The 14,171-nt window shown below is 36.7% G+C and overlaps 1 protein-coding gene across 4 annotated transcripts in view; it reads left to right on the top strand.

Moving 5' to 3' along the window:
- CFAP36 (cilia and flagella associated protein 36) overlaps positions 1-14,171 on the top strand; it is a 31,926-nt gene that overhangs the window by 9,270 nt on the left and 8,485 nt on the right. For all 4 annotated transcript variants that reach the window (XM_087436743.1, XM_087436744.1, XM_014791502.2 and 1 more), the window contains exons 4-5: positions 7,390-7,504; positions 13,842-13,929. In XM_087436743.1, coding sequence (XP_087292869.1) covers positions 7,390-7,504; positions 13,842-13,929 — 203 coding nt within the window. The remainder of the gene's footprint in view (positions 1-7,389; positions 7,505-13,841; positions 13,930-14,171) is intronic.

Raw genomic sequence — 14,171 nt, 5'->3', positions numbered from 1 at the left:
AAGATTAAGTTTAGCTTTGTAAGAAACTGCCAAACTCTCTTCTAAAGTAGCTGTACCATTGTGCATTTTCACAAGCAATGAATGGGAGTTTCTGTTGCACGTCTTCGTCAACATTTGGTATTGTCAGTTTTTTGGATTTTAGGCCTTCTAATAGGTGTGTAGTGGTATCTTATTGTTTTCTTTCACCCATTTTTTAATTGAATTGTTTGTTTTCTAATTGTTGAGTTGTAAGAGTTCTTTGTATATTTTTGATACAAGTCTCCTTTATCAGATAGGTGTTTTGCAAGTATTTCACAGAATTTTCTTCTGTGGCTTGTCTTTTCATTCTCTTAGTGTCTTTTACAGAGCAGAAGTTTTTAATTTTATTTTAATGAAGTCCTATTTATCAATTTTCTTTCGTGGATTATGCTTTTGGTGTTGTGTCTTAAGAAGTCATTGCCAAACCCAAGGTTATCTGATTTTCTCTGTGCCATCTTCTAGAAGTTTTATGGTTTTGTTTTTTACATGTAAGTCTATGATCCATTTTGAGTTATAGTAGTGCCCCCTTATCTGTGGTTTCGCTTTCTGTGGTTTCAGTTACTCACAGTCAACCATTGTCTGAAAATGTAAAATGGAAAATTCCAGAAATAAACAATTCATAAGTTTTTTTTTTTTTTTTGTGAGGAAGATCAGCCCTGTGCTAACATCTGCCAATCCTCCTCTTTTTTTGCCGAGGAAGACTGGCCCTGGGCTAACGTCCATCTTCCTCCACTTTATATGGGATGCTGCCACAGCATGGCTTACCAAGCAGTGAGTTGGTGCGCGCCCGGGATCCGAACTGGTGAACCCCGGGCTGCTGCAGTGGAGCGCGTGCACTTAACCGCTTGTGCCACCGGGCTGGCCCCAACAATTCCTAAGTTTTAAATTGCACGCCTAGTCTAAGTAGCATGATGAAATCTTGAGCTGTCCTGCTCCATCCTGCCTCCTGCCTGGGATGTGAATCATCCCCCCCTTTTTTTTTTTTTGAGGAAGATTGGCCCTGAGCCAGCATCTGTTGCCAATCTTCCTACTTTTTTCCGTTTTTCTCCCCAAAGCCCCAGTAGATAGTTGTATGTTGTAGTTGTACATCCTTCTAGTTGCTCTGTGTGGGATGCCACCTCAGCGTGGTTTGGTGAGTGGTGCGTAGGTCCACGCCCAGGATCTGAACTGTGGAACCTGGGGCAGAGGAAGCAGAGCATGCGAACTTAACCTATGCCACCGGGCCGGCCCCATGAATCGTCCCTTTGTCCAGTGTACCCACGCTGTATATGCTACACTCCTGTTAGCCCATTAGGAAAAAACATAAGGGGGTCGGCCCGGTGGCTTAGCGGTTAAGTGTGCATGCTCCGCTGCTGGCGGCCTGGGTTCGGAACCCCGGGCGCGCACTGACGCACTGCTTCTCCGGCCATGCTGAGGCCACGTCCCACATACAGCAACTAGAAGGAAGTGCAGCCATGAGATACAACTATCTACTGGGGCTTTTGGGGGGAGAAATAAATAAAAATTGTAAAAAAAAAAAAAAGAAAAAAGAAAAAACATAGGATTCGGTGCTATGCGAGGTTTCAGGCATCCACTGGGGGTCTTAGAATGTATCCCCCACAGATAAGGGGGAACTACTGTAATTTTTGTGAAAGATGTAAGGTCAGTATTTAGATCCATTTTTTTCACATGTAGATGTTCAGTTGTTCCAGCACCATTTGCTGGAAAGATGATCCTTTCTCTATTAGATTGCCTTTGTTCCTTTGTCAAAGATTAGTTGATTACGTTTGTGTTAGTCTACCGTTGGGTTCTATTCTGTTCCATTCGTCTACTTGTCTGTTCTTTCACCAATACCATACTGTCTTGATTATTGAAGTTTATAGTAAGTCTTGAAGTCAGTTAGTATCAGTCCTCTGACTTTGTTCTTTTTTAGTATTGTGTGGCTGTTCTGGGTCTTTTTCCTTTCCTTGTAAATTTTAAAATCAGTTTGTTGATATCCACAAAGAACTTGCTGGGATTCTGATTGGGATTGTGTGAATCTACAGATCAAATTAGGAAGAATTGACATGTTAAAAATGTTGAGTCTTATTAGCTATGAACATGGAATATCCTTCCATTTATTTAGATTATCTTTAATTTCTTTCATCAGAGTTTTTTGGTTTTCCTCATATAGATCTTGTGCATATTTTATTAGATTTATTCCTAAGTACTTCTTTTTTGTGGTGCTAATGTAAATGGTATTGTGTTTTTATTTCAAATTCCAAGTGGTCTTTGCTGGTATATAGGAAAGCAGTTAACTTTTGTATACTAACCTTGTATCCTGCAACCTTGCTATAATTACTTAATAGTTCCAGGAGGTGTTTTTAAGTTATTCTTTGGGATTTTCTACAGTTTTGTCATCTGAACAAAAACAATTTTATTTCTTCCTTCTCAGTCTTTATACTTTTAATTTTCATTTCTTAATGCATTAGCTAGGACTTCCTGTATAATGTGGAATGGGAATAGTGAGAGAGAACTTGTTCCTGATCTTACTGGGAAAGCATCTAGTTTCTCACCATTAAGTATGATGTTAGCTGTAGGTTTTTTATAAATGTTTTTTTTATCAGGTTAAGGAAGTTCCTCTCTATTCCTAGTTTGCTGATAGTTTTTATCCTGAATGGGTGTTGGATTTTGTCAAATGCTTTTTCTGTGTCTATTGACATGATCATATGATTTTTCTTCTTTAACCTGTTGATGTGATGGATTACATTAATTAATTTTTGGATGTTGTATATCTAGAATAAATCCTACTTGGTCATGGTGTCTACTTCTTTTTATACATTGTTGGATTCAATTTGCTAATATTTTGTTGAGGTATCTCTGTTCATGAGAGATATTGGTCTATAGTTTTCCTTTCCTGTAATGTCTTTGTCTGGTTTTGGTATTAAGGTGATGCTGGCTTCATAAAATGAGTTAGGGATTACTCCCTTTGCTTCTATTTTCTGGAAGAGATTGTAGAAAATTGGTATAATTTCTTCCTTTTTTCCCTCCAAGGATTCTTATCTGAGGGCAATTTTTCACGTGCATGTTCAAATACATGCAGATGCTAATCTGAATCTTGCAGGGCAGGGGGTGGAAAAATAGCATAGAAACTGAGTAATTATATATAGAAGAGATAGTGCACTTCAAAGTCATTCTTTTTTCCCCCTTAATGGTTTGATTCAATAGAAAGGCTTTCACATCAGTTCTATATGCTGTGCTATTCAACTTCTGCAAATAAATATTTAATCATTATTCTTTTGAGAAATAATATGAATCTATAACTTCAAAGTTTTATCTTTTTTTGTAGAGAATTTGTATAATTTCTTTGTTAAATGTTTGGTAGAATTCACCAGTGAACCCTGCTGGGCCTGGTGCTTTGTTTTGGAAGGTTATTTATTGTTGATTCTTTTTCTTTAATAGATAGAGACTTTTCAGATTGTCTATTTCTTCTCGTGTGAGTTTTGACAGATTGAGTTTTTCAAAGAATTGGTCCATTTCATCTGTGATATCAAATTTGTGGACATAGAGTTGTTCCAAATATGTCTTTATTATCTTTCTAATGTCCGTAAGATGTCTAGTGATGTCCTCTCTCTTTCATTTCTGATATTAGTAATTTATGTCTTCTCTCTTTTTTTGTTAGTTAACTTGGCTAGAAGTTTATCAGTTTTATTGGTCTTTCAAAGAATCAACTTTTAGTTTTGTTGATTTTTTCTTTTCAATTTCACTGATTTCTTCTCTAATTTCTATTTTTTTCCTTATGCTTACTTTGGATTTAATTTGGTCTTCTTTTTATAGTTCCTAAGGTGGAAGTTTAGATTATTGATATTAGATGTTTCTTCTTTTCTAATATATGCATTCAATGCTATAAATATCCCTCAAAGCACTACTTTTGCTGTACCCCACAAATTTTGATAAGTTGTATTTTCATTTTCATTTAGTTAGAAATATTTTTAAAATCTCTCTTAAAACTACTTCTTTGCCCCATGTGTTATTTAGAAGCATGTTGTTTAATCTCAAAGTATTTTAAGTTTTTCCAGCTGTCGTTTTGTTATTGATTTCTAGTTTAGTTCTGTTGTGGTGAGAGCATACTTTGTATGGTTCCTATTCTTTTAAATTTATTAAGATGTGTTTTATAGCCCAGAATGTTGTCTGTTTTGGTGAATATTCCATGTGAGCTTGAGAAGAATGTGTTATTTTTCTGTTGTTGGAAAAATGTCAATTTGATCCAGTTAACAGGAGATACTGTTGGATTCAGCTATATCCTCACTGATTTTCTGCCTGCTGGATCTGTCTGTTACTGATAGAGGGTGTTGAAGTCTCCAGCTATAATAGTGAATTCATCTGTTTCTCCTTGCAGTTCTATTAATGGAGCAGCATAAATGCATAATGTCACATGTACCTTTCAAAACTATGGTATGATTAACTCTAAGCAGAGATAATAATAGGGTTACCTTAGGCTAAGTGTGAACATGTTTGAATATCTTTTAAACTCATTTAAGTCAGATTCTTAAAGACTCAATGTTCATTTTTTTGTTAATGTGCTTTTCTCAAACATAGGTGTCACATTTGCTTTACCTCATAGTTTTTCAAAGTAGTTTGACATTTCAGTTAATTTAAAGGATCCTTAAGGTTGTTGGTTTTTTTTTGTGAGCAATATCAGCCATGAGCTAACATTCCATGCCAATCCTCCTCTTTTTTTTTTTTGCTGATGAAGACTGGCCCTGGGCTAACATCTGTGCCCATCTTCCTCCACTTTATATGGGACGCTGCCACAGCATGGCCTGAGAAGCACTGCATTGGTGTGCGCCCGGGATCTGAACCCCGGACCGCCAGCAGCGGAGCGCACACACTTAACCGCTACACCAGGGAGCGGGCCCAAGATTGTTGTTTTTAAACTACTTGCTAGTTTTTTGGAGTAACTCTTGTATTTAGTTCCTTTAACTGCCCTTATTGGAAGCTCTTAGGAGAGGGGTGATCTATTTCCTTGGACCAGAAGAGCCCAATTGCTGTAAAGTTGTTAGGTTTAGCACACTATTTTGATATTTAACCAGCCTCAAAAGGGCCGTAGCCATTACTTTTATAGGTACTTGACAGTTTAAAAAGTGCTTTCTCATCTTATTTAATTCCAGCACCCAGTCAGAAAGTTATTACTATATTTCCTTCATTGTAAAATGCAAATTTTTAATATCATAATATCTCTGAAATGAGAATGCCCTTTATAATTGATGGCATGTTATAATTTAATTGGCAGGGTCTTTTTCTTTTCTTATTGGTCCATGAAATAATGGTTTGTTTTACTAGTCTCTGGAGTCTTAGATTCAACAAAATGCCATATTACTATTATTATTATACTAATTTGCAGATGAAGAAACTGAGGCTCAGAGGACTAGGTGGTATGTCCAGAGTCACATAGCTGGTGCATGGTTAAGCTGGAAGTAGGCTTTTAATATCAAGGGCTCATTTTCTTCCCCAGTGTTCCAGTGGTTCTCAAATGTTATAAGAATTATCTGGGGAGATACATGGGCACCCATTCTCCAGAAATTTAGATTCATTATGTCTGGGGCAGGGCTCCGGAATATAGATTTAACAGTCCCTCTGTCCTGCATTTCTTAGATGGGTAAAGGAACACGCTGAGAAGCCCTATACTGTAATTTCAAGTATCAACTCAAATTCTAACTTGCTGATAGAAGCTCTAGTTAACACATTGTTAATAAGTCCTTCAAGTGGTTGTTAGTGCTGAGGATAAAGTATTTCATATTACTAATAAGAAACCTAGGAAGCCCCAGAACAAAGTTATGTGGTGGCATAACCCCATAAAGAGGTCCTGGCAGACATCACTATTCTATCATAGAGGCTGCCCACAATTATTTTTAATTCTGAGCTCTGGGCTGAGTCAAAAACCGATGAAGCCCATTTGCCATCCCCTGCCCTGAGCCTTTTGAACAGTGTATGTGAATTTAAGGGAAAAGAAACTTGCCATCTTTTCTTTCTACAATTGACTCCACGTCACAGAGAGCTGCTTTTACACTTTATTTTGTTTTGCTGTACTGCGGTGGTCTAGGATGTGAGCTGGTTGTTGTGGGAAGTGCTTCTTCCTCTTTGCTTAGAGCTCTTCGATGGAGCTTTCATTGAGGTCTCTCTGACGTTATTGCTGCTGCCTACCTTGTAAACAATAGCACACCCGTAGTTGCCTCTGCGTGGTTTTGTGTGGTCAGCTTTTCCATTAATATCATGTAAAGCTTGAAATAAGATTTTAGTAAGATGGATAAGATCTTAGTGTTATCTTTTGAGTTTTCACGCATTTCAAATCTTATTCTACTTATTGATCAGCTCTAGAATTGGTTGGCTCTTTGATACAGCAGTAGTTCTCTATAGTTAAGGAAGTGTTAATTTGGGTACTCTAGGGTAGACACCTTTATTTTTTTCTTAATTTATTATTCTTCTGTTTCATCCAGAAAATGATTTTACATCATAATTTTTAACTCTACCTCTTCCATGAAATTTTCTACATATAGAACAACTACAATTGCATTCTCATGTTACTAATAACTCATTACACTTATTTTCTGACTCCATTTTTTGGTATTTACTTTTATTTAATTTGGTACTTTTATTAATTAAGGGATAATTTTGTAGTTGCTGATTTATTGTTAAACAGTAAATTTCAACAGAATATAAAGCATAACATTATTTTGGCTGAAAAACAAATCACGATACTGAAGGAGTAACTTTAAAAAAGTAAGCCCGGGGGGCCGGCCCTGTGGCTTAGTCATTAAGTGCGCGTGCTCCGCTACTGGTGGCCCGGGTTCGGATCCCGGGTGCGCACCGACTCACCGCTTGTCGGGCTGTGCTGAGGCGGCGTCCCACGTACAGCAACTAGCAGGATGTGCAACTATAACATACAACTATCTACTGGGGCTTTGGAGAGAAAAAGGGAAAAAAAAAGGAGGAGGATTGGCAATAGATGTTAGCTCAGGGCCGGTCTTCCTCAGCAAAAAGAGGAGGATTGGCATGGATGTTAGCTCAGGGCTGATCTTCCTCACAAAAAAAAAAAAAAGAAAAAGAAAAAAAAAATAAGCCCAATTCCTGTGTTGTTTTTCAGAGTTACTCATCACTGGCTTATTTGGAAAATGTATCACTGTCAGCCTTAGCTTCCTGGAGGCCTGTGGGTTGGGAGAGGCAGCCTCTTGAGAACCCTAATTTCAGGACTTTTAGAATAAAATCTTAAAATTGTCCCTTTGAGTCACTTAATTATAAATAATAATGCAGCATTCTTGAATTAATGCACCTTTTACAGTAGAAATGATTTGAGTGTATGGGAAATAACTTTAAAACTTGAATCTTCATTTAACTTCAGACTTCTTTCCACAGGCCATTTTGCAACCTGTGTTGGCAGCAGAAGATTTTACTATCTTTAAAACAATGATGGTCCAGAAAAACATTGAAATGCAGCTGCAAGCCATTCGAATAATTCAAGAGAGAAATGGTAAAATGTTGAATTTAGAAATCTAAGTGCTAAATGCATTTTTTTAGCAGTTTTGACTATTGTGATTCTAATATGGACTGAAATGTAGCTGCCTTGTATAAATTTATTTCAGGGTTGAAAGTCTGTGGCTGACTCAGCAGATTCAAGAGTGTAAACTACCTGATTAGGATGTGTTTGAGATCTCAAAGAAAGCAGGCCAGAATTTATTTAATGATGTTTTAGGTTTCAGAGAGCTCAATTTTTTGCCCAGCCAGTGTATTTATGAAATTCAGGATTTTTGAGAGGTCACTGTTACAGTTACTGTTAATAGAAGATGACTGCTCTTTTCCTTCTAGCTTATTGTTGTCAGGACCTTTGTAAGAGACGGTGGTTCTCAAGCTTTAGTGAGCATTGGAAGCAGTTGGAGGGCTTGTTGAAACATATGGCTGTCTCCCAGTTTCTGATTCAGTAGGTCCAGGGTGGGGCCGAATACTTTGCATTTTTAATGAGTACCCAGGTGTTGCTAAAGCTGCTGGTCCTGAGACTGCACTGAGGACCGCTCTTCCAGCCAGTGAGGGATATGATTGCACCACCATCGGGTGGAAAAGAAAACAGACCTCAAAGCCCTGGTCACCCTCTTGCACTTTATCTTTCCCCTGCCGCTGCCTGATCTCAGTTTCTGTTAGCTCTTACTGCTTTTGTTCCCTTCTTGTGTACTTGAACTACATTTGACATCTTGACTCAAAACATCTGAGTTTCTTTTTTTTAGTTGAAGTATTATTGACTTACAACATTATGTTAGTTTCAAGTTTACAACATAGTGATTTGATATTTATAAACATTATGAAATGATCATCATGATAAGTCTAGTTATCATCTGTCCCCCTATAAAGTTGTTACAATATTATTGACTGTATTCCCTATGCTGTATATTATATCCCCATGGCTTATTTTTTTATAACTGGAAGTTTGTACCTCCTAATCCCCTTCACCTATTTTGCACCCCTGCCCCCACTGTGCTCCCCTCTGGCAACCGCTAGTTTGTTCTCTGTATGTATGAGTCTGTTATTGTTTTGTTTTGTTTGTCCCTTTGTTTTATTTTTTAGATTCCACATATAAGTGAAATCATACAGTATTTGTCTTTCTCTGTCTGAATTATTTCACTTAGCGTTATACGCTTTATAGGTCTATTCGTGTTGTCACCAATGGCAAGATTTAATTCTTTTTTATGGCTGGATAATATTCCATTGTGTGTATATAGATAGATAGATAGATAGATAGATAGATAGATAGATAGATAGATGGATGGATACCACATCTTCTTTATCCATTCATCTGTCTGTGGACACTTAGGTTGCTTCCATATCTTGGCTGTTGTAAATAATGCTGCAGTGAACATAGGGTGCATATGTCTTTTTGAATTAGTGTTTTTGTTTTCTTCCAATAAATACCCAGAAGTAGAATTACTGGGTTATATGGTAATTATATTTGTAAATTTTGGGGGAACCTTCATACTGTTTTCCATACTGGCTGCACCAGTTTACATTCCCACCAACAGTGCATGAGAGTTCCCTCTTCTCCACATCCTCACCAATAATTGTTATTTTTTGTCTTTTTGATAATAACCATTCTGACAGGCATGAGGTGATATTTCATTGTGGTTTTAATTTGCATTTTCCTGATGATTAGTGATGTTGAGCATCTTTTCATGTGCCTGTTGACAGTGTGTGTGTCTTCTTTGGAAAAATATCTCTTGAGGTCCTCTGCCCATTTTTTAATTGGATTATTTGTTTTTTTGATATTAAGTTGTATGATCCTTTATATATTTTGGATATTAACTCCTTATCAGATATGTGATTTGCAAATATCTTCTCCCATTCAGTAGGTGGCCTTTTCGTTTTGTTGATGGTTTTCTTTGCTGTGCAAAAGCTTTTTAGTTTGATATAGTCCCATTTACTTATTTTTGCTTTTTTTTGGCCTTGCCTGAGGGGACATACCTGAAAAAATATCACTAAGACTGGTGTCAAAGAGCTGACTACCTATGCTTTCTTCACAAACTTCTAGTAGTTCTATGGTTTCAGATCTTACATTCAAATCTTTAATCCATTTTGAGTTTATTTTTGTATATGGTGTAAGATAGTGGTCCAATTTCATTCTTTTGCATGTAGCTGTCCAGTTCTCCCAAAACCATTTATTGAAGAGTCTGTGTTCTCCCCATTGCATATTCTTGCCTCCTTTGTTGAAGATTAATTGACCATATATACATGGGTTTATTTCTGGGCTCCCTGTTCTGTTCCTTTGATCTATGTGTCTGTTTTTTCGCCAGTACTATAGTGTTTTGATTACTATAGCTTTGTAGTATAGTTTGAAATCAGGGAGTGTGATACCTCCAGCTTTGTTCTTCTCTCTCAAGATTGCTTTGGCTATTTGGGGTCTCTTGCGGTTCCATATAAATTTTAGGATTATTTCTTCTAGTTCTGTGAAAAATGCCATTGGTATTTTGATAGAGATTACATTGGGTAGTATGGACATGTTAACAATATTACTTCTTTCAGTCCCTGAGCACAGTTTATCTTTCCATTTGTTTGTGTTGTCATTACTTTCTTTCATCAATGTCTTATAGTTTTCAGAGTACAGGTCTTTCACCTCCTTGGTTAAATTTATTCTTAGGTATTTTATTCTTTCTGATGCAATTGTAAATGGGATTATTTTCTTAATTTCTCTTTCTGATCATTTGGTACTAGTGTATAGAAATGCAACAGATTTCTGTATATTAATTTTGTATCCTGCAACTTTACTGAATTCATTTATTGTAATAGTTTTTTGGTGGAGTCTTTAGGGTTTTCTATGTATAGTATCGTGTCATCTGCAAATAATGATAGTTTTACTTCTTCCTTTCCAATTTGGATGCCTTTTATTTCATTTTCTTGCCTAATTGCTGTGGCTAGGACTTCTAATACTATGTTGAATAAAAGTGGTGAGAGTGGGCATCCTTGTCATGTTCCTGGTCCTAGAGGAAAGGCCTTCAGCTTTTCACCATTGAGTGTGATGTTAGCTATGGGTTTGTCATATATGGCCTTTATTATGTTGAGGTTTGTTCCCTCTATACCCACTTTGTTGAGAGTTTTTATCATAAATTTATGTTGAATTTTATCAAATGCTTTTTCTGCGTCTTTTGAGATGATCATATGATTTTTATCCTTTGTTTTGTTAATGTTGTGTATCATGTTGATTAATTTGTGGATGTTGGACCATCCTTGCATCCCTGGGATAAATCCCTCTTGATTATGGTGGGATCCTTTTAATGTATTGTCAAATTTGGTTTGCTAATATTTTGTTGAAGATTTTTATGTCTATGTTCATCAGGGATACTGGCTTGTAACTTTCTTTTTTTGTAGTGTGTTTGTCTGGCTTCTATTGTTGCAAGGCAAGCATTAGAATGTTGCAGGGGGGCCGACCCCGTGGCGTAGCAGTTAAGTGCATGCACTCCGCTGCTGGGGGCCTGGGTTTGGATCCTGGGTGTGCACCAACGCACCACTTATCAGGCCATGCTGTGGCAGTGTGCCACATAAAGTGGAGGAAGATGGGCACAGATATTAGCTCAGGGCCAGTCTTTCTGCGCAAAAAGAGGGGGATTGGCATGGATGTCAGCTAAGGGCTGATCTTCCTCACAAAAAAAAAAAAAATGTTGCAGGGCCCTTGTTGTGGATTCTTCTCTCATTTGAGTGATGTGAGTGGAGACTCTATCCCTTAGAGCCAGTTACCTCCATAACTATACCCTAAAATCCAAAGATGCTTTTCATAGCAAGTAAGAGAGCTGTTGTCTAGCCTAACCTTGAACGATGCATGACACTGTGCCGTTGCTTTGGTATACGTAAGTTTGAAAAACATCTCTTTCTTTTTGTCTTTCTACCATGGTTTGCTTTGTAAAATCCTTTTCTCTGAATTTTCCTGAAACTATACTTTATTCTGACCTATGGGCTAGAGAATTTGAATAATTATTTTATGTTAATTAAATAATTTGGGGGGAATTGGTTTTCATAAAAGAAATAGTGAACTTGATATTGGTACTCCGTAGTTTTCAGTGTGGAAATTAACTGGAAACTCATTTAGATTTTAATTAAAGAGGAACAAGTACATATAGCTTGTATCAGCTGGATGCCTCAGGCCGCCATTAGCAGAAATTAAGTGAAATGGCCTAAGTGAAAATGGCCTAAGTAATAAGCAATTATCATCTCACAGAACAAGAAGTCCAGGGGAAGGTGGGGAAGGAATATAGGTCCGGGGTTGATGAATTTAGTGGCTCAGTGATGTTTTCAAGGACGCTTACACTTTCCATCTTTTTTTTTTTTTTTTTGGTGAAGAAGATTAGCTCTGACCTAACCTCTGTACCAGTCTTCCTCTTTGTATATGGGATGCTGCCACAGCATGGCTTGATGAGTGGTGGGTAGGTCCGCACCTGGGATCTGAAACCCCAGGCTGCCAAAGTGGAGTGCATGAACTTAACCAGTATGCCACCAGGCCAGCCCCTGACAATTTCTATCTTTATTCTCTGCCATTTTCAGGATCTTCTCTCATGATTGCGCTCTGGCTGCATCAAATGCAGACTCAACATTGTCTCATGAGGAAAAGGAATGTTTCTTCATGTACATCTCTTTTTGTTAGCAGGACAACACTGTCATGGAAGGGGGGAGTTTTCCTCTCAGGTCCTCTTAGCCAGGATTAGGGTCAGATGCCTTTCTTAAACCCTTTGGCAGGGGAATGAGACCATTATGGTTGGCTTAAAACCAGTCATGAGTCACTCTTGTGGGGTCAGGTAGGGCCCTGCCTCTAAGTACTTGGCTGCCTGATAACTGCACAAACCTGTCTTGTATTAGCAAATGAAGACGAGGGGAATGATGTGGAATAATGCTGCTGTCAAACCACAGGGTGGGACAGTTTGCTTACATTTAAACATAAACTTAGTTTCTGCCATGGAATTTTTAATACTTGTGTTTAAGAATATTGCTTACCTTAGAGCCTGGGGTAAGTACCTTAGAGCCATGTTGATTGTACTCAAAAGCACAGACCATTTGAAAATTGTCTTTGTGGTGACAAAAATTCAAAGGCTCTCTGGATTCTTGGTTGTATCTTATCAAATAATTTGGGGTAAATGCAAATCAGCACATTATTTTGATGATTTTGAAGTATTGTATACTGTTGCATTATTCTTTCCTTAGTTCTTTTAATTTTCCTTAGAAAGATTATGAGAATAGTAATTATATATCTTTTGACTGAGCAAAAATGCACTTAAGATTGATGGGTTGTATTAGTTGTCAATTTTCTGGTTGTGATACTGTATTGTAGTTTTGTAAGATGTTACCATTGGGGGAAACTGGGTAAAGGGTGCATAGTTATCTCTCTGTATTATTTCTTACAACCGCTTGTGAATCTGCAGTTATCTCAAAATAAAAAGTTTAATTAAAAAAATGCATTTAAACATCAAGGAGATTAGAATAATAAAGCTACTTTAATTTAGAGCAGATCCAAAATTCCATAATCATATGTGGATAAAGAAATTGAAGGTAAAAATTAAGAGACATGCTAATGTTGTGGGAATATAATAATTGTAGAAATGAACAGAACACTTATTACCAGTCTACTTGCTTATTTGGAAGATATGGGTAATAAAGTAAATTAAACCAATACTTAAAATTACCTTCCATGAATTATTATTTGCCTTGGGCCAAAGTTGGTACTGCCCTGGTTTATAGTTATTAGCCCAATATCTGAATAAAAGCTCCAAGGACAGAGAATGTTTTATTCATCTTTATGATCCCCTTAAGTGCTTAGCATCATGCTTTTTTGCATGTAGTAAGCAGGACCCTTTTTAGTAGCATTTGTTGTAGTATGAATGAAGAGTATTAACATGCTGTTTCAATTAATGAAGTATTTTTCATTTTGTTTTGTGAACTCTTTTCCCATTTAAGGGATACTTTTGAGAGCGTGGGTTTATTATTAGAAGCTTAATGATTTCAGTGGTATATCCTCAGACAGTATATGATTATGGAAGATAATGGCTTATATTAATTAATTTTTATTGCCATTTATTATTGTTATTTTTAATAGGCAATACAAATAATTACTAAGAGATGTTTCAAGGTAAAATTGTGGGTTTTTTTTTTTTTTTGGTGGGGCTGATTCCCTAAAACAAGAAAGTATTAAAAAGACCATAGTTAAGAAGATAATAGCTTAGAACATTTTTTAAAGTGATAGATCCTAGTAAACTAATTTGTATTTCTTGATGAACTAGAATAGTGAGAAATAAATGTTTTCAATTGAGTTGTTATTATTCCATGTGGTCTTTGGTTTTGAACAGGTGTATTACCTGACTGCTTAACGGGTGGTTCTGATGTGGTCAGTGACCTTGAACAGGAAGAGATGAAAATCCTGAGGGAAGTTCTTAGGTATCCTTCTTTAATTATTTTTTGAATGAATCATCAGTAATGTTGTAATATGGTCTGTATACATGCTTTTTACCCAAAATATTATGAACTAGTAAAACATCTAAATTCTCTACTGAAGACCTTGAAAATGGTTTATCATTTTATTTGGTTATAACTATGTATATGTTACATTTTTTAATGGCCAGAAAAAGTTATTTTCAGATGTCTCATACCAGATCAGCCCAAATAGGAAGATCTTCTTC

Source organism: Ceratotherium simum, chromosome 11 (genome assembly GCF_057802395.1).
Source record: "Ceratotherium simum simum isolate JZ-2026a chromosome 11, ASM5780239v1, whole genome shotgun sequence".
Taxonomy (NCBI): Eukaryota; Metazoa; Chordata; class Mammalia; order Perissodactyla; family Rhinocerotidae; genus Ceratotherium; species Ceratotherium simum.
Note: the sequence above shows the minus strand (reverse complement) of the source record. Positions and strands in the feature narration are given on the sequence as shown.